The sequence below is a fragment of the Tyto alba genome, unplaced genomic scaffold (genome assembly GCF_018691265.1).
Source record: "Tyto alba isolate M040663 unplaced genomic scaffold, T.alba_DEE_v4.0 Super-Scaffold_8, whole genome shotgun sequence".
In the NCBI taxonomy this organism is placed as follows: Eukaryota; Metazoa; Chordata; class Aves; order Strigiformes; family Tytonidae; genus Tyto; species Tyto alba.
This window is the reverse complement of record NW_024881329.1, coordinates 24,782,155-24,804,262: the sequence shown is the minus strand read 5'-3', so window position 1 is coordinate 24,804,262 and position 22,108 is coordinate 24,782,155. Positions and strand designations below refer to the sequence as shown.

The 22,108-nt window shown below is 66.9% G+C and overlaps 4 protein-coding genes across 5 annotated transcripts; 3 read left to right on the top strand and 1 right to left on the bottom strand.

Annotated features, from left to right (window-relative positions):
* The first annotated feature begins 2 nt into the window (after positions 1-2).
* LOC122152511 (dual specificity protein phosphatase 23-like) lies at positions 3-682 on the top strand. The gene is given in 4 exon segments (XM_042784833.1): positions 3-36; positions 39-200; positions 203-270; positions 497-682. Coding segments are annotated over 4 exon segments (450 nt in total).
* Positions 683-3,748: 3,066 nt separating this feature from the next.
* Positions 3,749-16,077, top strand: LOC116964876 (protein turtle homolog A). Of its 2 annotated transcripts, none has more exons than XM_042784779.1 (20): positions 3,749-4,077; positions 4,364-4,555; positions 8,704-8,856; positions 8,997-9,148; positions 9,320-9,500; positions 9,680-9,821; positions 10,027-10,172; positions 10,358-10,500; positions 10,578-10,718; positions 10,839-10,955; positions 11,323-11,473; positions 11,632-11,755; positions 11,849-12,024; positions 12,149-12,399; positions 12,601-12,685; positions 13,138-13,308; positions 13,538-13,583; positions 13,942-15,342; positions 15,596-15,741; positions 15,873-16,077. In XM_042784779.1, the coding sequence occupies exons 1-20, from the start codon at positions 4,026-4,028 to the stop codon at positions 16,064-16,066; spliced, it is 4,164 nt and encodes a 1,387-aa protein (XP_042640713.1). In that variant the 5' UTR covers positions 3,749-4,025; the 3' UTR covers positions 16,067-16,077. The 2 variants fall into 2 exon arrangements, with proteins under 2 accessions (XP_042640713.1, XP_042640714.1); XM_042784780.1 differs by having other exon boundaries at positions 3,760-4,077; positions 9,383-9,500.
* Positions 4,148-20,237, bottom strand: LOC122152504. Its single transcript, XM_042784816.1, has 2 exons — positions 18,133-20,237; positions 4,148-4,158 (listed from the first exon to the last, which is right to left on the bottom strand). The coding sequence occupies exon 1, from the start codon at positions 20,013-20,015 to the stop codon at positions 19,080-19,082; it is 936 nt and encodes a 311-aa protein (XP_042640750.1). The 5' UTR covers positions 20,016-20,237; the 3' UTR covers positions 4,148-4,158; positions 18,133-19,079.
* On the top strand, positions 17,952-21,812 carry LOC122152509 (transgelin-2-like). The gene is made up of 5 exons (XM_042784826.1): positions 17,952-18,070; positions 20,324-20,522; positions 20,599-20,773; positions 21,151-21,253; positions 21,341-21,812. Exons 2-5 carry the CDS (start codon positions 20,343-20,345, stop codon positions 21,480-21,482), a joined length of 600 nt encoding a protein of 199 aa, XP_042640760.1. The 5' UTR covers positions 17,952-18,070; positions 20,324-20,342; the 3' UTR covers positions 21,483-21,812.
* Positions 21,813-22,108: the final 296 nt, after the last annotated feature.

Sequence of the window (22,108 nt, the reverse complement as noted above, 5' to 3'; positions counted from 1 at the left end):
TGATGGCGGCGTCCGAGCCCCCCAACTTCTCGTGGGTGGCGAGGGGCGGCTGGCGGGCCTGGCCATGCCGCGGGAGCCGGGCCACTACCGGTTCCTGCTGGGCCAGGGCGTGCGGCACCTGGTGTCGCTGTCGGAGCGGGCCCCCCCGCACCACGGGTGCTGCCCCGCCATCCAGCTCCACCGGCTCCGCGTGCCCGACTTCAGCCCCCGACCCCTGCGCAGATCCAGGGCTTCCTGCAGCTGGTGGAGGAGGCCAACGCCCGTGGCGAGGTATGCCGAGGTCTGGCGGCCGCTCGGGGTGACACTGCGGGAGGGTGACAGCTCGGGAGGGAGGCGGCGGCCCCCGGGGAGAGGTTCCACCGAGGGGGTGACACCGGGGGGGGGGGGGCAACGGCTGTAGCACCGAGGGGTGATGCCGAGGAGCGCGGGGGGCCGCAGCAGGGATGCCCGCGCCCCTTCGCGCCGGGGCCGCTGACGGTGCGGCGCCGGCGGCCAGGCTGTGGCGGTGCACTGCATGCTAGGGCACGGCCGCACGGGCACCATGCTGGCCTGCTACCTGGCGAAGGCGCGGAGGATGGATGGCGGCGACGCCATCCGGGAGATCCGGCAGCTGCGGCCCGGATCCATTGAGACGTGGGAGCAGGAGCAAGCTGTGATCCAGTTCTGCCGGAGTGTTCGGTAGGTGCAGCCCCACTGCATGGAATCCTGTCTCTGGAGGGGCTCCTCCTCCTCGTGCCGCGCCAGGGCCGTGGCTGCTGGTGAGCTGTGGCTCCCAAAGCCCGGCTCGCCAGCGGGATCTGCCCCACCACAGCGCTGGAGAGGACAGTGAGGAGGTATGAGCGCGACCGTCTCCCTGGGGCAGCGTGTGCCGGACGGGTTCAATGGAGACAGTCCCTCCGAAATGGTGGGGGCCTTTACCAGCCCTGAGATGCTGCCATCTGTCCCCTGCTGCATTAAAGGACTGTCCTGTGGCTTCTCTCCGGGTCTGTGTGTGGGGAACCGGTGGGCAGCACATGTGCTTGTGGCTCTGCCAGGTTCCCCGTCACCCCGCTGTGCCACCGGGCTTGGTTGGCAGCCACACCCCGGGTGGGGGGGGGTCCTGGCTCATGAGGATTGTGAGGGTCTGTGCTTCAGGCATCGGCAGGCAAGCCCCAGAGTTGGTCGTCCAGCAAAGCAGTGATGCCACGTGGAGGGCGGCAGCCGCCTCAACGCATGTGGGCTGGCCCAGGACATTGATGCTTGAAGTGTAGCTTGGATGGAATTTAGACATCTCTGTCCACAAGTCCAATCCTGAAAACGTCTTCTCAGCTGCTCTTAACCTTGGTGGCATTTAAATCCTAAGTGCAAGAAGTGTCACTGTCCCTGCTCTCGGGAGCACGGCACACGAGTGGGAGTGCCCAGCACTCCCTGGAAATGAGCACAGTGTCCATGCCTGGGGCTGGCAGAACCATCACCTCTGCCAGGCAGCTCCACGGCCCACAGATGTTGCTCTGAAACGCCAAAATGTCATCGTCCTCCCTCGGGAGCACAGCACCAGGGTGGTGACACCAGGCACAGCTGACAAGATGGCTGTGCCCTGCTCAGAGCCATGGCTGGAGGCAGCTGTCTGTCTGAGGGCAGCTGTAGCACCCCAGTGTCCCCCTCTTCTGGACCCAGCTCCTCACACATGGCCTGGGGTGGGACCAGCGGGGATGGAGGCGGTGACCCGGGGGGGGGGGGGGGGGAGCAGGGGAGGGGTGTTTCTCCACAGGGTGCAGGGCACCCCAAAAGGCCGGAGGTAGAAGGCAGCCCGTGGCTCTGGAGATCTGACACCACATCAAGATGGGGGGACATCCAGGGGTGCTCGCGCTCGGCGCCGGCTGGACCCGTTGCCTGGGGCACAAGGCTGGGGGGTGGCCAGGAACAACAGGGACAGAGCAGCACTGTCCAGCTGTAGCGCTTAAGCCTGTGGGAGCTGCAGGGCTCACATGGGCCCGTGAGATGCAGGAAAGCAGCTTAACTGCAGAATTATTTACTTTAACTCCTCTTACTTTAGCTCTGTCCTTAATAGTCTCCCAGGCTCAGGAGGCCGGGCTTACGGGGGGGTCTGTGGACCCCTGCCCCAGGGAAGGGGGGGGCCGAGGTGGGGGGCTGTGGCCCATCGTCCCCATCCCAGTGCTCAGCATGGCTCCTGAGGCTGAGTGGTGCCGCCGAGCGGGGCCCGGCCAGGCGTGCACAGTCTGGCACAGCCACGCTCCACCCTCCATGCCAGGCTCCATCATGGCATCAGGATGCAGGGGATGTCCCAGGAGGCCTCCCAGAGCCCCAGCCTGGCGGGCAGCCCAGCTCCGGCTCAGCCTGGCAGGATGGGGACACGGCACCGGTGGCCGTTCCTGTGCCAGGGACACATTTAGGACGGGATTAGAGAGGAGACAGCTGGGGTAGGGAAGGGCAGCTCAGGAGCCCTGGCATGGCAGGGTCACGGGGGTGCTGCATGCCCACGCAAGTGCTGCCTGCTCACCATAAGGCTGCATGTGGTGTGGCTCAGCATGGCTTGGCATGACATGGCTTGCGCGGCACAGCCCGGCACGGCTGGGCACAGCGGGGCTCAGCCTGCAGCAGCTCTGGGTAGGCACCATGCATTGACGATGCCCCTGGTCAGGCAGCGTGCGGGCACACTGGTGTCCCGTGCCTGGTCACACACACACACCTGTGTCACACACCTGGTCACGCACACGCCTGGTCACATGCACACCTGGTCACGCACACGCCTGGTCATGCACACACCTGTGTCACACACGCCTGGTCACGCACACGCCTGGTCACACGCACGCCTGGCCACACCACACCTGTGTCACACACGCCTGGTCACGCACACGCCTGGTCACATGCACACCTGGTCACGCACACGCCTGGTCACGCACATGCCTGTGTCACACACCTTTGTCACACACACACCTTTGTCACACACACGCCTGGTCACACGCACACCTGGTCACACACATGCCTGTGTCACACACCTTTGTCACACACACGCCTGGTCACACGCACGCCTGGTCACACACACGCCTGTGTCACACACCTTTGTCACACACACGCCTGGTCACACGCACGCCTGGTCACACACACACACCTGTGTCACACAGGCCTGGTCACGCACACGCCTGGTCACACACACACCTGTGTCACACACGCCTGGTCACGCACACGCCTGGTCACACGCACGCCTGGTCACACACACACCTGTGTCACACACACGCCTGGTCACACGCACGCCTGGTCACACACACACACCTGTGTCACACATGCCTGGTCACGCACACACCTGGTCACACGCACGCCTGGCCACACACACACCTGTGTCACACACGCCTGGTCACGCACACGCCTGGTCACACGCACGCCTGGTCACACACACACACCTGTGTCGCACACGCCTGGTCACACGCACGCCTGGTCACACACACACACCTGTGTCACACAGGCCTGGTCACGCACACGCCTGGTCACACACACCTGTGTCACACACGCCTGGTCACGCACACGCCTGGTCACACGCACGCCCCGTGCCCGTGTCCCGCGGGTGCATCGCACACCCGCACCCCGCCGCAGCGCCCCACCCGCGTCCCCCCGCCCCCCCGCCGGAACTACTACTCCCAGCAGCCCTCGCGGCTCCCTCTGCCCCGCTCCGCCACTGGCCGGCCTCGGCAGCGCCCCGCCACCGGGCTCCCGATTGGCTGTCCCCATGGCAACGGGCCGCGCGGGGCGGCGGGGGCGTGGCCGGGGGCGTGGCGCGGGGCGGACCCTCCCGGCGCCGCGGGTTTGTCGGCGGCCGCCGGAGCAGAGCGGCGCGGGCCGGGCCTGGGCGGGCCGGGCATGAGGGAAGGCGGGGCGCAGAGCCGCCAGCGCCCCCCGCCCGGGGCCGCCGCGCCGCGGGCAGCCCGGCGGAGCCCACCGGCCCGCGGGCCCTGAGGCGCTGGCCCCCGCTGACCGACTTGCTGCAGCCCGGGGCCGCCGCGGGAGCCGGCTGAAGGGGAACCTGGGCTATGCGGTGGTGGCTGCGCGCCGCCGTCCTCAGCCTGCTCGCCGGCGCTGAGGGTGAGGGGCGCCGGGACGCCCTGCGGCGGAGGGGCCGGGGGCCGGGGCCGGGGCTGGGGGGCCGGGGCGGGAGCGGTTGCGCTGCCGGCGGGGCCCGTCTGACCGGGGCTGGGCCCCCGGGGCGCGGGTGGCGGCGGGGGCAGCGCACGTGGTGCCGCTTCCCGGGCCGAGGGGCGGTCGGTGCCGCCGGCTGGGAAGAGGTCCGCGGGCTGCGGCGGGGCCCGGGGCAGCGGGCAGGGTCCCGTCCCGCCGGCGGGGCTCACCCTTCCCGTCTCGGTCCCAACAGGCAGCGGCCAGAGCGAGTCCCAGGCCGTGGTGGGGCGAGTTGGAGGGAGCGCGGTGCTGGGCTGTGACCTCCTGGACGCCCACGGGGCCCGGCCCCCGCTCTATGTGATCGAGTGGGTCCGCTTCGGCTTCGTCCTCCCCATCTTCATCAAGTTCGGGCTCTACTCACCACGCGTGGACCCGGAGTATGTCGGTAAGTCCTGTGGCCGGGGTGCTGCGATGGCGGCTGGTTACAGGGTCCAGGGGGAGCCCTCCTGGCCCCAACCTGTGGGCTGAGACAGGTCTGGGGCGGCACATGAGGTCTGCCGGGCTGGCTCTTGCGTCCCGCGTCCCTTCTCTCCTTGGCTGGGCCCCAGCCGAGGGCTGCCGCTGTCAGATTGCATTAATCACGCTCCCAAGGGCCGTGAGGAAGCGTGGGGGTCTCCCTCCAGCCCTGGGTAGCAGGAGAGGGGATGCTGTGGGACCAGGGAGGTCCCTGCAGCAGGGGAGAGAGACCCCTCCTTGTGCAGCAGCTCCGGGGATGGCTGGAGTAGGAGGCACAGGGCTGCAGATATGCAGCTGGCAAGGGAGATGCAGCTCCCGGCCCAGCTCAGCAGCGAGCAGGATCCCCACCGGGGTAGAGGGTAGGAGAAGCTGCCCAGACAGGCGGGTCCTGGCATACCAGCCACGGCACCCATCACCGGGCACCCATCACTGTGGCCTCGGGCTGCTGGGGCCTCCCCCAGCGCCACCCACTTGGGAGCAGGCCGGGCCAGCGCCTGCCTGGCTGTGCCCAGGCTGTGGCATCACGGCACTGCTTGCCACGCTACCCTGACTCCCCTGTCTGTCCACTGCGCTGCAGCAGGGCTGGTGCTGGAGGCTGCGGGTGCCCCGGCGCTGCCACACTGCTGCCTCGGCCCATGTGGGTCGCTTGAAGGTTGAGCCTGGGGAGGGGATTTTGGTGAAGCTGCTAATTGGCAGTGCTGGGCTGACTGGGATTTGGAGCAAAGCTCTGCTGGGGAAGGGCTGTGGCGTGGGAGGGCGATATTCTCCTCTTTACGGGGTATTTAAAGTGAAGCAGTGACAGACCTTGAGGGATCTCTGCGAGAGCAGAGATGAAGACAACAGGAGCGTTCCCCAAGGATGGGGAAGCTGGGGAGGAGGGTAAGGGCTGGCAGCTGGCTGGTGTTTTGAGCTGAGCCCGGCCCTGATAGCCTGTGGCACTGGTGCACCAAAATCTTCCCTCCAGTCCTCCCATGGGACCACATGGGGAGGGCTGGAGAGCCAGATCGTGCTTAGGTCAGGAGCCTGCCCCTCCCACTGCCGAAATTGGCCCTTGCCTAAAAAAATGCATGGCAGGCTGAGGTTTGAGCCAACCTCTCTCCTGCCTTGCCACGGGCGGAGCGGTGCTGCTTCTTCCCAGACTCTGCAGGAGGAGGCTGATTTTGGGGCACGCCTGGGCCTGTGCCTGGGGACACCACCACTCTGCAGCCAGCCCCAAGCTGGCTCTGTGGGACCGACGGTGACAACAAGGCACCTGCTTCCCTGGGAGGCCTGGGCTGGGCTCCTGTTACCTGAGCCTGGCATCGTGGGGCCCCTTGGCTGCCGGAGCTCAGGTTACCCAGAAAGGGCCTGGCAGCATCCTGCCTGCACTGCCCTCAGCCCTCCCCCTTGTCCCGGGGGCTGTGTGAGCGGGTTGGGGGCTGTGTGAGCGGGTTGGGGGCTGTGTGAGCGGGTTGGGGGCTGTGTGAGCGGGTTGGGGGCTGTGTGAGCGGGTTGGGGGCTGTGTGAGCGGGTTGGGCTGCTCAGGGATCAGTGCTGGGAGTGGGTAGATCAGTGCTGGGGGAAGGGGTCTGGAGGCTGCAACGAGGGCGAGGTGGGTGGGCAGGGGGACTGATGGCTGTCACCATGGCAGCGGCTTGTCTTCAATCCTCTGGGGGGGCTGGGAAGGGATGGAGGGAAGGCCAGGGGCTGTGGGTGCAGGGTAAGGGCAAGGGTAGCCGTTCCTTCCAGCCCTTCCCAGGTGGAGCAGAGTGGATGTCAACCGGAGGGGCCGGGGGGGGCTGCAGTCACCCACATCCCTCGTGGGGCAATTCAGGGCATCCTGGGGACAGGGTGGGCTGCAGTCACCTCTGTGAGAGCCCTTGGGGGAACGGGGTCAGCTCTCCCCCTCATGTGCCACTGTCCCCCATGGTGTTATGGGCCACTGTCCTCTGCTGTCAGCTGGCCTGGAGTGGGGCCAGTGGTCCCTGGTCTGGCCGCCTGCTCAGGCACCCCATCCCTGACGGCAAGCACAGCAGCTAGGGCTGGAGCCCCCTTTGTGTCCCTCTGAATGACGGTTGCCAGGCACTGGGGGATGCTGGTCTGGAGGGCAGCAGCAGCGGTTTTGTTATTGTCAGAGTGGTGGAAGAGGAGGAGGGGGCTGGGGCCGGTGTGGGGGATTAGGAGGAGGCTGAGGGGGCGTCCCCAGGGCACTCTGATCCCTTCCAAAGGGACCTTTGTTCAGGAGCCTGCTGCTCTTGCCTGGCTCCTGGAGGCTGGGAGCTGGGAGCTGCAGGCAGGGATGGGGTTTCCTGGAGCTCTCTGGAGCTGCACTGCTTCCCAGGGCTTGTCATGGGAGCTGCCTCTGGGGTGAGGGGCGGGAGGACCCTTTGTCCCATGGGTGTCTTGCTATTGCTCCCATCCCTCCAGCTGCTCCTGCCACCGGCCTCATGTTCAAGGTTTGCCTGGGGTGTTGGTTCGTGCTCTGAGGGATGCCACCAGAGGCACCCAGATATGTCCGCCTGTCCCTGCGCCTCCTGCAACAGGCGATACCATGAGTCTGGGTTGGAGCTGGCCTGGGGAGAAGCAGGAGGGGTGGGAGATGCGGCAGGTGGCTGGAAGAAGCTCTGGGCACTACTGGGAAGGGCTTGCACGTGTTTTGTGTGCTGGGTTCACGCAGGGCTGCATGGCCCCAGCACCCCACCCCACGGGGGATCCTGTCCCTCAGCTCCCTGGCCTCTGTGCCCCAACCAGTCTGCCTGGGTCCCACTGCTCCTCCTCCTCTTCACAAGGCTCATCTGGTGGGATGAAGCCTCCTGCTGCCGATAACACGCACGCAGTGCCCAGTCTGGGCTCCAGTGGCTTGGGCAATGCATGGGCACTGCCTGTGACACCAAGCTCCTGCACAGAGCTAAAGGGGGGTTTGGCAAAACTCGCTTTGTTGGAAATATTTGAGGAAGCTGCTGGTCCCCAGGAGCTCTGGGATGTCAATGGGAGCATCGTGGACCGCTCCGGTGCCAAGAGCTGTGTGCGGTGCTGCCAGCGCAGTGGCAACAGCCCTGCCGTGGCGTGCTAGGAGCAAGGCCACCCCAGGCAGTAGCACACCTGGGGCTAAACTTGCATCCCCAGCCTGGAGCAGCTCTCTGGGCCCTGGATGTCTGCGGCAGGGTCAGGGGCACATAGCCCTGGGGGTGCTAGAGCAGTGGGTGCCGCTGGCTGTGCGCCCCGGCTGGGGCTGAGCCAATTTTCTGCAGCACTCCTGATACGATTATGGCTCTGATAATAGCCCAGAGGATTAAGGGGCTGTGCTCGCTGTCACTTTGCTCCCTTATCCTCCTCCTTATCAAATGGGGCACAGGGCTGCTGCTGCCTGCTCAGAGCGAGGGCCTCACAGCCCAGGAGAGCCCCCCCTTGCCATGTCCCTCGTGGGGTCTGTAGCACTCGTCCCTGCCAGGCAGGCAAGGGTTCAGCCTGACCCTCCCTGTGCCATGGGGAGAGGGGATGGTGCAGGGGTGCCTGGAGCTTAGCAAGGCTCCTAAGGGTGAGACTGCTGAGGGCGGGGGCTCCCAGGGGAAAGGATGGCTGAGGCTGTGGGGGAAGGCTCCCTGAAAGGCAAGGGGAAATGGGTGCTGGGAGGGATTTTGCAGGCAGGCTGGCAGCTCAAGAGGGCGGCGGAGGGGGTGGTGGGACCAGCTCTCTTGCCCAGATGCTGGGAGTGATGCTCGAGGCGGATGGACCCACCTGGGGTCCCTGCTGAGGCTACTCTACGCGGGGATGGCTGGCAGAGCCCATCACCATGTCCTCTCCCATTTCCCTGACAGCAGCAGGAGGTGCAGTGCTAAATGTCGCTGTGACCAACCTCCACCGTGACACAGCACAGCTTTTGTCCCACGGCCATTCCCAGTCCCCTGTGGCATCAGCCAAAGTGAAGCTCAAGCGTGGCCTGGCTGCACGGGCATCCCTGCTCCCCGGGGAAGCTGCTGAACCTGCAGCAAGGGCGAGTGCTGCGTGGGCGGCCAGCCCGGGGAGGCAGGTAGCCTGGGGATGTGGCTGTCCCTGGACCAGCAGCACTGGCTGTGACAGCCGCTTCTGGGTGTGCAGGTCGTGTGCGGATCGAGGAAGGCGCCTCGCTGCGCATCGACCTCCTGCGTGCTGAGGACCAAGGCTGGTACGAGTGCCGTGTGCTCTTCCTCGACCGGCACAGCACCGATGCCGACTTCCAGAACGGCACCTGGATCCACCTCACTGTCAATGGTACCGGTTGATCCTACCCTCGGTTGCTGCTCTGCTCGCCGCCAGCCAAGATCTCTCAGGGCTGGAAGTGGATCTGCTGGTCTTCCAAGACCAGTTGATCTGGACCTGGGGTGGGTGAGGGTCTGGACTTGTCTTTACAGCACCCCCCACCTTCCTGGAGACCCCCCCTGCATTCGTGGAGGTGCGGGACCGGGACGCGCTGAGCCTTACCTGCACAGCTGTCGGCAACCCCCAACCTGTTGTCATCTGGAAGAGGAGCGACCTGGCTGTCCAGAGTGGAGACACAGTGCAGGTAAGGGTGGCAAACCACCAGCTAACCGCCCTGTGGTGTGTCCCCCACCTCGGCCAGGGTCTCAGGGGGCAAGCAGACATGCAGAGCAATGCAACTCTGCTCGGCTGGAGAGAGAGGGCATCTTTCCCCACCCTGGTGGCACCCATCTCCTGCCACTGGCCCTGCCCACAGCACCACCTTCCTGAGAGAGTCCCGTCCCTTGGTGGCCATGCCATGTGCCCGGTGCCCTTGCAGGTGAGGAATGGGACGCTGAGCATCGCCGTGGTGGAGCGCACCAGTGCCGGCACCTACACCTGCCACGCTTCCAGCAAGGAGGGCGCCATCGCCCACACCACCCGTGTGCTCGTGCAGGGTAAGGGTGCTCTCCCAGCCCTGTCTGTCTGCGCCGCCCACTGGTGCTGTGGCAGAGCATGGAGGGAGACATATCATCGGGGTTGGTTTTGGGGCGGGCACAGGTATGATGGGCTTTGGGAGCAGCTGGGGCTGTCCCTGGTCCACAGCCTTTACCATCACCTCTGCTCCACGCTGCAGGGCCACCCGTCATTGTGGTGCCACCCCAGAACATCACTGTCAACATCTCTCAAGATGCCTTCCTGGCATGCCAGGCTGAGGCGTACCCAGGAAACCTCACCTACACCTGGTTCCAGGGCAGCAGCAATGTCTTCCACCTCAGGTACAGCGGGGACAGGGATGTCACTGAGGTGGCTGCGGGCTCCTGCTGGCAGTGCTGGGGCTGGTAGGGGCTGCTATGGCCCTGCAAAGCCTGGATCTGAGCGCAGTGGGCTGGCTGCATGCGTGGCAGGGGGGTTTGCTCATCGCAGGGCAGTGGGGACAGTCCCAAACACCCCACCCACCACTGCCCTCCCCTTCTCTTGCAGCCACCTCCAGGCTCGGGTCCGCATCCTGGTGGATGGGAGTCTGTTGCTCCAACGAACGACCCCAGATGATGCCGGAAAATACACGTGCATCCCCAGCAACGGGCTGTGGAAGCCACCTTCTGCCTCAGCCTTTGTCACAGTGCTGTGTAAGAGCCCGGCCGCCCCTCGCAAGCCTGGGCCATGCTGTCACCAGCTCCACTCACGGAAAGGCCCTGCTGGGCCAGCCTGTGGGGGTTCCTGGAAACCATGGTGGGAAGGGGCTGTCCCCTCAGCTGCCACCAGGATGCCCGCCACCCTCACACAGGCCCTGTCACCCTGTTTGTCCTCACAGATCCAGCGCAGGTGACCACCATGCTCCCAGAGACCCACCTGCCCAAGGGGATGCAGGGTGTCATCCACTGCCCCACCAGGGCCAATCCCCCCCTGCTCTCCGTCAGCTGGACAAGGGACGGGCTCCCGTTGGAGCTGGACAAGGTACCACCTCTTTCGTCCTCCCCTGCCTTCCCACCCCCTTGAGCCCCCCGTCCTGATCCCACATTCCCCTCTCCCAGTTCCCCGGCTGGTCCACAAGACCAGACGGCTCCATCGTCATCGCGACGGGGAACGACGATGCACTGGGAGTGTACACGTGTACCCCGTACAATATCTACGGCACCGCCGGCAAGTCCCAGCCCACGCGTGTCCTGCTGAAGGTGAGGCTGGGTGGGTGGGCACGCTGCTGTGCCGAGCAGCCCAGGTGTGCTGTGTGCCCATTGGCCTGCCCTGCTCTGGGCCTGCGCCCAAGCCCCACATTGCGCATGCCTGTCTTCCAGGACCCCCCTGCCTTCACGGTGCGCCCCAAGGAGGAATACTTCCAGGAGGTGGGCCGGGAGCTGGTGATCCCCTGTGCAGCCCATGGGGATCCCCCACCCACTGTCACCTGGATGAAGGTAGGAGCTGTTCCTCTGGGGAACCAGCGGAGCCCTCCTGGGAGGTGGACGCTGCTTTTGTCCTCTGGGACATCACTCCTAGGGTAGTCTGCATGTCCGTGTCCCCGCAGATGTGGCAGGGTCATCTCTCTCCTGGTTACTGTGGGAGAAGAGGCCCAGGGCACTTTGCTTGTGTTGCCCTCTAAGAAACCAGGGTAAAATCCTGCCCCTCAGTTTCTAAACCAGCCCCAGAGTGGTGGACCATGTCAAGTCCTGCTTTCCCTGCGGTCCTGGTGCTGCAGGGTTGCAGCAGAGCAGCTGTCCCAGCCCTGCGGTGGGGTGGGCTGGGTGACCGACACTGTCAGTGTGTCTGTGCCTTGCCACGCAGGTGGGCAGCGCGGGGAAGAGCGGGACCCAGATGGATGGGAACAGCAGCCTCGTCTTCCGCCCACTTGTCAAGGAGCAGCACGGGGTCTGGCAGTGCATGGCCACCAACCAGGTGGCCAGCATCACCACCACCACCTCCGTCCATGTACTGGGTGAGTTGCCAGTCTCTGGTGGGCAGGCATCATCTGTGGCTGCCCTGGGGTGGACAACAGTGGCCCCCCTCCCTTGCTGGAAGGGGTGGAAATGCCCCTGCATGTCTGTTGTCCAAGCTGCCCAGTCTAATATGTCTTTTCTTTGTTTCCCCTGCCAGGTACCAGTCCTCACGCTGTCACCAACGTCTCTGTGCTCCCGCTCCTGCTGGCAGCCAACATCTCCTGGGAGCCAGGGTTTGATGGAGGTTATTTCCAGAGGTTCAGCGTCTGGTACACACCGCTGTGAGTCCCTGCAGGCAGAGCCTGGTGTCCCACACTGCCTCCATCCCACCTGGGGCTCTCGGCTCTGGAATCACAGGTCCCACATCTCCTCAGGGTGAAGCATCCACCCCGCGCCCATCATGACTGGGTGTCGCTCTCGGTGCCAGTGGGGGCTCAGCACCTTTTGGTGGAGAATCTGCAGCCAGACACAAGCTACCAGTTCAGCGTTCTGGCCCAGAACAAGCTGGGCAGTGGCCCCTTCAGCCAGATTGTCACCTCTGTGCCCAGGGGTAAGAGGGGGCCCCATGTGGTCCCCAAAGCAGCCCATGTCCCCTCAAGCACCGGAGAGGTTCCTGTTTCTGCCCTACTGTCCCCCGGGATCAGATCCCACACCAGCATCCCCTTTCTCTTCAGGCTTCCCAGTGACCACAGTGCCTCCAGAGCCGCCGGCCATGACCATGCGTGTCTTCCTGTCCCCGCCGCAGGCTCTGACCGCCAACGAGACCGTGCGCGGGGTCCTGCTGCAGTGGGAACCCCCAGCTCAGTTCTCGGTGGCGCTGAGTGGCTACGGTCTTGAGCTGCGGCAGGACAAGGGCGGCTGGGAGGTGCTGGACCACTCCATCCCCAGCACAAAGACCCAGGTCCTGGTGCCAGGACTCATAAAGGTGGGAATCTCACCAGGTGCTCCCTGGCTGTGGGGCAGCTCTGGGGGGACGCAGCAAGGGAGGGGTCAGGTCTCTTGCATTGCTGCTACCCGGAGATGGGATATCTGTCAATGCCACAGAACCGCTCGGCTCTGCCGCCGTGTGAGCTGAGGCTTGGCTGGCCACCGTGCCAACAAGGCTAATGGCCCTCTGCTCCCCCAGGACGCCTTCTACGAGTTCCGACTGGTGGCCTTTGCTGGCAGCTACATCAGTGATCCCAGCAATACAGTGAACGTCTCCACAGCAGGTAGGGCCCGAGCTGCCACCCACTTGCTCTTCCTGCCCTGGGGACAGAAACCAAAGGTGTAAAGTGCCCAGTGTGGTCTAGGATCTTCCCAAACAGAAACCCCCTCAGTCTGCTCCCAGCCCCAAATGTCCCTGCTGCTAGACCAGGAGACTCAGAGCCCAGAGCAGAACCCCCAAAGCTAAAGCCATGGGAACACACCCATCTCCACATGCAGAACTGGCGTGACTTTTGTCTCACAGACCAGGTAGCAGGAGAGCTCTGTGCAGAACACCCCTGTTCCTGGTGCCCAGCATGGTGGAAGGCATGGGTCTGCCTGAAGGCAGACTGGCCCTGCGGGGTGAGAGATCCAAGGCTTCGCTGTTTATCCCAGTGGTGCTGGCGATGTGAGGGAGGCTGTGCTGGTGTGCTCTGCAGGCAGCTGAGCCTCTGATGGTGTCTCCTGTCTGACCCAGGCATGGAGGTGTATCCGTCTCGCACCCAGCTGCCAGAGCTCCTGCCACAGCCAGTGCTGGCTGGGGTCATCGGGGGGATCTGCTTTCTCAGCATGGCTGTCATCTTCAGCACCATGGCTGCCTGCATCATGAACCGCCGGCGTGCTGCCCGCATACAGAAGCGAAGGCAAGGTAGGAGCCAGCTGTCTGGGCGCAGGCACCTGGATCCTGGGGCTCCCAGAGAGCTTGAAGCACCATGTGTAGGGTGGCAGGACCTGGTGCTGAGGGAGGGGACAGGCCAGCCTGGGGCTGGGGGGCTCACTAGGTGTGGTAGTAGGGCTGAGTGGGTGCCGCCGTCTCCTCATCATCACTTTGAGTTGCTTGCTGTGTGATTCCCCCTTGTGTTCTCATGACCTTCCAGATCCACCACTCGTCTTCTCCCCCAGCAAGAAGCTTTCACCTCCACAGTAAGTCATGCCATGCCACTCTCCCTCCCCATCTCGCTCCATGCCCCATCATTCACTTGCCACTGGCTGGGGGCAGAGGGACAGGCTAGGGGGCAGCTGGTCCCCAACCACTGGCCAAGGACTGGCCACAGAGGGGGCGTTAGGAGCTGGGTGCTGGGGTCAGGGCATGCTGTGGGGTAGGGCTCCCCCGGGGAGTTTTGGCTAAAGAAAGGCTCAGAAAGCACAGAAGTGGGGCTGTTGAGCCCAGAGCAGTGGCACAGGGTCACAGTACCTGCTGCCGGGTGCCTGGCACAGGGGGCAGCTGGACAAGCCTGCAGTTGGGACAGGGGTGCTGCAGCAGCTTCCTTCTTCCTTGCAGCAATTCTCGTGGCTCTGGTGGCCCAGACAGCACCCTGAAGCTGAAGCTGCACCCGTCTCCCTACCGGAGCCTGCGCCGGACACTGCTGTGGGGTGAGAAGGCCAGCACCAGCCTGGGTCTCAGCATCGCCGGGGCCAGCTCTCAGTATGCTGTGTATGAGAGCCACGTTGGGGAGCATGTGCCCCTGGAGCGGATTTGCCGTGGCCCTGACGGGCGCTTCGTGGTGGAGACCGACACGCAGCCGCGGGAGAGCGGCTTTGGGGCACTGCCCTACCCTGAGCCAGAGCCCTACCCCCACCGGGACCCTCTGGGGCCACAGCCCGAGTCCTACCTCCAGCTGCCCACAGAAGAGGAGGAGGAAGAGGAGGAGGAAGAGCCCATCTGGCCCAAGGGGGTCTCACTGCACCCCAGGCCAATAGGGCAGGCCTGCCGGGGAGCCCGGGCTGCCAGCCACCACCGGGGCCGCTACTTGAGCTACAGCAGCAGCAGCCCCGTGGATGAAGCCACGGCGTTGTGCATCGTCAACATCAGCCCCGTGGCCTCTGCCGCAACTTTGCCTTACAGCACCATGGAGGAGCTGCACGGCAGCCCTGGCAGCGCCAGGCCCTGCCAGAGCACCGCCAGTGCCCTGTGGGACTCGCTGCCCCTTGAGGGCTCCCACCAGCCGCCCCTCAACCACTCAGCCTCCCCCAGCCCCAGCTCTGGGGGCAGCCAGCAGCCGGCCGGCCCCCTGGCACAGAGCGGGATCCTCCAGTACCTGAGCCTGCCCTTCTTCAAGGAGATGTGCGTCGATGGTGACTGGCCACCCCCGGAAGAGCCGGTGGAGCCCAGCCATGCTGGTGGCCAGCCTGAGACTGCCGACAGCCCCCTGCCCACCCCACCGGGGAATGGGGGCTCCCCACGGCGTGCAGGGCAGACGCTGTGCCCGGACTGTGTTGATACATGTGCCAATGCCACCTCCCCGCTAGCCACTGCTTTCCTCAAGCCCCCCAGACTGCCAGTGGGTCCTGCCAAGGCTGCGCTGCCTGGCACGGCCGCCTGGCCTGGCTCCTCCAGCCCCGGGGCTGGCCTGCGGACCCCTCCCCAGCCAGCTCACCGCCTCCCTGCCGGCAGCAGCAGGACTGAGGCCGTGCCCTCGGCTGGCACTGTGGAGCCCAGCTGGGCACTGGGCCGGCCGCCGGAACCTGCCCCCCCAGAGAAGCTGCCACGGGGCAGTTTGACCAGCCAGAGCAGCGGCCGGGGCAGTGCCTCCTTCCTGCGGCCCCCCTCGCTGGCGCCGTCCCTGGGGGGCAACTGCCTGGGCCCGTTCCTCGGGGATGGGGGCAGCTGGCAGAGCAGCAGCTCGGCAGCGGAGGAGGGCAGGGCAAGGACGGATCCCGCCCTGGGCAGCATTGGAAAGAGGTGAGCCACAGGCAGGACACCGGGGACAAGCTGGCTCATCCTGGGGCAGCTCTCTGCCTCAGAGCTGCCCCTGCAGCACCTTCCCTTGCTCCCTGGGGACACCCCGCTCTGGGGTCCCCACCATCCCCAGCTCTCCCCACAGCATCCCTGACTGCCCTCGCACCAGCTGCCTGCTTCCCCACCATGTCCCTAGGTGGGGGGGGTGGGGGGGGTGGCGGCTGTGTGGGGACTGTCCTGACACCCATCCACGCAGGAGGAACACCTCGGTGGACGAGAACTACGAGTGGGATGCGGAGTTCGCCCTGGAGTCGGACATCCTCGAGGCGCTGCAGCTCTACCGCAGTGGGGACCCGGCACGGCCCGTCTCCACCATCGCCCTGCGTGACCTGGAGCGGCAGAGTGAGTGCGGAACCCCCAGACTCCCTGAGCCCGCGACTGCGGGGCAGGGCGCTGGGGGAAGGGGGGGTGGCAGGGGGTGACCCCGCCGGGGGGTGACGCAGCCGGGCCGGACACTGCCCGTCTCCTCGCAGAGCCCGGCGGCGGGTCCTCCCCGGTGAGCTCGGTGTCAGCGGAGGCACTGGCGGCGACGGGCAGCGTCCCCGAGCGCGGCGCGGCCCTGCGGCAGGAGCTGGCAGCGTCCCGGCGCCGCAGGGAGCTGGCCCGGCAGCGGCTGGGCCCCCCCGGGTGCGGGGCGGAGCGCTTCGAGCTGGCCACGCTGCTCTAGGGCCCCCCCGGGCCGGGCAGGAGGATAGCGGGGTGAAATAAAGAGACGTGAGCGCAGCGCCGGCTGATGCGTGGCGGAGGGGCAGGTGCCCACCACCCCCGGGCTGGGCCCCTCGCCCCTCCAGGGTCCCGCCGCTTCCCCCTTCACACGCCCCCCGCCCCGGCGGTTCCCCTGGCCCCTGTAGGGCCCGAGGCCCGCACTGTGCCCCCCCTCGCACTGCTGCCTTGCCCCCGCCATGTGTCCCACCCCCCCCACCCCCCCCCAGCTCGGGCGGGGGGGGCCTGGCGGTGGCTCCGCACGGGGCGGGGCCTGCGCGCCTCGTTCCCTTATATGGTCATCCCGCGGGAGCGCGTCACGGGGGCGAGGCCTGGAGCGCGCTACGTCACCCGCGGCAGCGGGGCGTTCCGGGGGTCGCCTGTGGGCTGTGCCCCGGGTCACATCGGGTCACGCCGGGGTCCCGCCCATGGGTCACCCGTGTCCCCGGGGTCCCCCCGTGTCCCTTCTACCAGCCCCACCCCTTTCCCCCAGCTCCTCCGCCGTGTCCCCGCGGGGTCCTGCCTGTCACCCCCGCATCACCCCTGGATGCATCCCCCCACACCCTGCCCTGTGCCCCCCCCTCAGCTTCGTGTCCAGCCTCCACGCGGGGTCCTGTCTCCAGATCACCCTGCCTTACCCCTTGCTTCCTCCGCTCCAGTCCTTCCAGGATTCTGCCCTTGTGTCACCATTTTCCTAATCTCTGTGTCACCCCCGTGGGCCCGGCCCCCTGTACCATCCCCCCCCTGCTCTCTGTGTCACCCTGGGCTACAGCCCCTTCCCCAGTCTTGCCGTCCCTCTGTCACCCTTAAAGCCGTTTCCCTGGGTCCTGCCCCTGTGCCACCCTCAACCTGCCACCCCTACCCCCATTTCTGCACCACCTTGTCCCTCCCCCTGTCCCACGGGTCTCCCTGGTTGGCCATGTTACGTGCCAGCCCCTGCCCTGGTCCCCTCCTCCGCCTGTCCCCTAGCCATGCACCCATGTTACTGAAGCCAGGGGAAGCCCCACTGGAAAGCCCCAGGGGACACCCACATCCTGGGGTTAGGGGGGGCATCAGGGCCAACACCCAACCCCTCACGTGGCACCCAGGGGTCCAGGATAGCCACTGGCCATCGCAGGGGGGACAGACACACTCCAAGGCTGGTCCCCACCATGATGGTGTCCTTGCAACTAAGCTCCAGAACACGGTGGCACCTCAGACTGTCTGGGGAGGGTGGGGGCCGAGTCCAGGACGGATTTTGGGGGCTGGGGTTGTAGGGAGTGCCATGGTGGCGGCCCTGCCCCCTGTTCCAGGGGCGGCCGGTGGCTTTGGGCCGAGGTTTTGTTTGTTGTTTTGGTCGCGCTTCCCATGGAGACAGGATTGTGCAAGCGCCATCGTCCCTCCCTGCACCGCCGGAGACACCGCACGTGCTGGGGATGTGTCCCTGCGGGCCCGCTGTCCCCCTGCCCCCATCGCCAGGCCCTGGTGGTCCCCACCACCTCCCCTTCCACTCTTGGCTCCTGTCCCCATCACAGCCTTGTCCCCCACTGCCACCACGCCATGCTGTCTTCACCACGGTCACCACATTCCCTACAGCCACCCCGTCCCCACAAAAACCCTGATGTCCCTCAAACACTAGGGCCAGCCCATCTCTACCACCACAGCCACCCTGTCCCCGCCAAACCCCCGACGTCCCCCTGCCGCCACGGCTGCCTTGTCTCTACCGCAGCCCTTCTGTCACCTTGTCCCCCACTGCCACCCTGACACCGCTGGCACCCCCACCCATCTCCTCCCGGGCTGGAGCCCGCTCCCCGCGAGACGGGGCGGGGGTGCGGTGGCGGCGCGGCCCCGGCCCCGGCCCCGGCCCGGCGGACCCGCCCCGGGAGCGGGCGGTACCGGGCCGCCCCCGGCCGCGCTGACATCAGCCGTGAAAAGGGCGCGGGCGGCGGCATCCGCCACCACCGCGCCGGGACCGCGGGATCGGCCGCAGGTAGGGGCGGGAGGGGCGCGGGCAGCGGGCAGCGCCCGCGGGCGGCAGGTGGGGACGGGGACCCGGGACCGGGACGGGGACCGGGACGGGGACGGGGACCGGGACGGGACCAGCCGCTCTGCCCTAAAATGGCCGGGACTGCGCTGCCCCGGGAGCCCGGAGCGGGACCGGTCCCCCACGCTGCCCCCACGCCCCGCCGGGGTAACGGCTCCGGTCAGGACCGGGCGCCGCGCCCGTGGGGCCGCCGGGACACGCGGCCGCGCCCGGGAAGCGAGACCCGGGGTGCGGCTTCCGGCCCCGCCGCTCCGGGCGCTCCGTCTGCCCCAGGGCTGCGCCCCGTCCGAGCCCCGGTCCCCGCCTCGCCGGCTCCAGGGTGGCCGTGTCCTGGCCAGGCTGGGTCCAGTCTCCCCCTCGTGCCTCCCAGGGGCCCGCGGCGTCCCCAGGGTGGCCCCGTCCCCTCTGGTCACCCACCCTGGTCTGGCTGTGGGGTCCCCAGGGAGGCTGTGTCCCAGCCGGGGGTCCCCTCCTTGCAGGCCCCGGGAGGCTCTGGGGACCGGCCCCAGGTTGGCCATGCCCTGGATACAGTCTTCAGGATGTCTCGGGGGCCCCTCCCTAGGGGCACTGGGGGGGGGGTTAGGGGGTCCTCGGGGTGGCTTGGTCTCAACTGGGCTGGGTATAGTCCTCTCCCTGCTGGCCCTGGTTGATCTTTGGAGTCCCCAGTCTATCTCTGGGGATACACGGGTGGCTGCAACCTAACTGGGAACCCCTCCCCGCAGCCCCCAGGATGCCAGGGAGGGTCCTCAGGTTGGCCGTGCTGCAGCTGGCCTGGGCATGGTCCCCTCCCTGCCGCCCCCGGGGCTGCTCCGGGCTCCCCAGGGTGGCTCTGCCCTCCTGCGGTGCCCGTGGGGTCCTCAGCGCAGCGGTGGTGCAGCCAGGCTGGGTCTGGCCCTCCCCTCTCGTCTGGGCAAGCCCCAGCTGTGTCGGCAAATCAGCCCTGTCTGCACCAATTTCAGCTCCTCTTTGTTTCCCAACCGGCTTGGCCCTCGGCCGGGCGCTCCCCACACTCCGGGGAAGCCGACTCCCTCCCTGCAGGGGCTGCCCGCACCCCAGCCCTCGCCCCAGGGAGCCCCACAGCAGCCGACAGCTTTTGGGGGGACGCCCAGCTGGCCCAATGCAGTCTGCAGTTTTGGGGTGGCTGTGGTGCTTGAGGCTTCGCACAGCTGCCCCGCTGCCGCTGCTGGCTTCCCTGGCGGCTTAGGTTTGATTTTCCTCCTGTGCTGATAAGCCAGGGTGGCTTGTCCCCCGGCTGCTCCTGCTGACAGAAACCCCAAGCCTGGAGCCAGGTGTGTGACAGGATCGAGCTCTGTCCCAAACTGAGCCTGGTCCCCCCAGGCGTGGGATGGGCTGCCCCATGTTCCCAGCTGGGGTGCGGGTGCCGGGGCTGGCACCCCTGGGAGGAGCAGCGTGTGCTCCTGCTTCTGCGTGCCAGGGTGCCCCACAAACCCCAGGGGTGCAGGACTGGGTGCGGGATGCACGGCCTGGGCAGCCATTGCTGGTGGGTAGAGGGGGTCCAGACCACCCCAGGGCTCCGGAGCACCCTGGCTGCATGGGCAGGGCAGCACTGGTCTGCTTGCATCACCCCGTGAGCACCTTGCACAACCTCCGTCCTCCCCAGTCCGGGCGCCACTGCTCCCGTGGCACCTTGGCAACGGCAGTGCCCACCCAAGGGACTCACCATGTCCAACTTCCCTGTCAGGGTGGGGGCACTGCGGCCCAGGGCCCCGTGGTCCCGGATCTGGCACCCAGCCCGAGCAAACGGGCAAGCTTTGCAAACAAGCTTCAACTGGCAGTGAGCGCCTGCCAAATCTGCGCGTGCTTGGTGGGGCTGAGCCGCGGGGAGAGGGATGCTCGGGGCGGGGGTCCGGCCTGGGCACGGAGGGGCCATGGTGCTGCCCACCTCTGCCCAGGGTCGAATTGCCCCGGTGCCCTCGGGTAGGCGCAGACCCCGCGCCCAGTCCTGGCCAGCTCGGCAGGAAGCCTGCAGGGCAGGGCAGAGCCCGGGCAGTGCCTGGCACAGGCGATAAGGTTCCACGCCGGACGTCCAGGCAGGATGGGGCTCTGCCACGCTGCTGGGGAGCAGCAACCATGCCTGCTGTCACCCGCTGTCCCCAAGGGGCTCCACCACACTGCGGCCATGGGGCCACGTCCACCCTGTGCCACGGGACCCACTGATGGGGGCTCCGATCTCTGCAGACCCCCCCCCTCCATCAGCATGGCAAACCGGGGACCATCGTACGGCCTGAGCCGGGAGGTGCAGCAGAAGATCGACCGGCAGTACGACCCCGAGCTGGAGCAGATCCTGGTGCGGTGGATCCTGGCCCAGTGCGGCGGGGATGTCGCACAGCCGGCGCCTGGCAGGGACGGCTTCCAGCAGTGGCTGAAGGACGGCACCGTGAGTACCTCTGGGGCCGGCCGGGGCGGGGGGCCGCAGCGCCGTGCCGCCTGACCCCCGGCTCCCGCCTGGCCAGGTGCTGTGCCGGCTCATCAACAGCCTGCACCCGCGGGGCCAGGGGCCAGTGGCCAAGATCCAGGCGTCCGCCATGGCCTTCAAGCAGATGGAGCAGATCTCGCAGTTCTTGCAGGCGGCCGAGCGCTACGGCATCGCTGCCACAGACATCTTCCAGACGGTCGACCTCTGGGAGGGTGAGCAGCTGGGTGGGCATGGGGCGCCGGGATGGGAATGGGGATCAGGACCGGGATGGAGATGGGGATGGGAATGGGGATCGGGGTGGGAATGGGGATCGGGGTGGGGATGGACATGGGATGGGAATGGGGATCAGGATAGGGATGGGGATGGAGATGGGAATGGGGATTGGGATGGGGATCAGGATGGGCATGGGAATCAGGTTCAAGATGGAGATGGGGATCGGGATGGGGATGGAGAATGGGTTGGGGATCAGGATCAGGATGGGGATCGAGATTGGGATGAGTATCAGGATGGGGATGGAGATGGGATGTCAATGGGGATCAGGATCAGGGTGGGGATGGGGGTGGAGCCGAGCCTGCATGCGGCCTTGCAGGGAAGAATATGGCATGCGTGCAGAGGACCCTGATGAACCTGGGCAGCCTGGCTGTGGCCAAGGGCGACGGGATCTTTGTGGGAGACCCCAACTGGTTCCCCAAGTAAGTGGTGGGTGCTGGGGGGGGGGCAGAGGGCTGTTTGCGGGGTGGGGTTCCCGTGGGGATGCTGACGCCTGGCCGTGCCCGCAGGAAGTCGCAGGAGAACCGTCGCGTCTTCTCGGAGGACAAGCTGAAGGAGGGGCAGAGCGTCATCGGGCTGCAGATGGGCACCAACCGCGGCGCCTCGCAGGCTGGCATGACGGGCTACGGCATGCCCCGCCAGATCCTCTGAGCACGCGGACCCCCGCCCTGCCTGCAAGGGGCCCCCCGGGGCCGGCCCCCACCCTGCCTTAACTCCCCCCCCACGGACCAGCCGGGTGCCCCCAGCCCGGGCGCCCACCCCTCCGCCGCCAGTATTTCCAGGACCAAAATCTTTTTTATAATTATTATTATTTTGTTGGGTGCGGGCGGCGGGTGGGGGCATTTTCACGCCGCCCGCCCCCCCACCGCTGTGCCTACATCCCCCCAGTGCCTTGGGGGCCGCCGTACCCCCCAGCCCCGTTGCTGTGTGGGAGGGGGGGAGGCGCCCCCCCACCCCAATAAACAATTCCTCTTCTTTCTAGGCGTGGGTGGTCGTGATGAGGGGGGGCTGTGGGTGAGGGGACACCCCGGAGCAGTTGGGGGAACCCCAGCCCGGGGGCGCCCGGACCCCACGGCGTGGTGGCAGCCGGGCCACGGGGAAGGGCGGGGCGGTCGCTGCTGCCGACCCCCGTGGGGTTGGGGGGGCCGTGGGAGGCGGTCGCGGGGGGAGTGGGGGCGGCCGGAGGGCGTGGCTGGGGAGGGGAACACGCCGCGGGACGCGCGGGCCGGACGGGCGTGTGCTGCGCGTGCACAGCGGTCCCGCGGGGTGATCTCGGC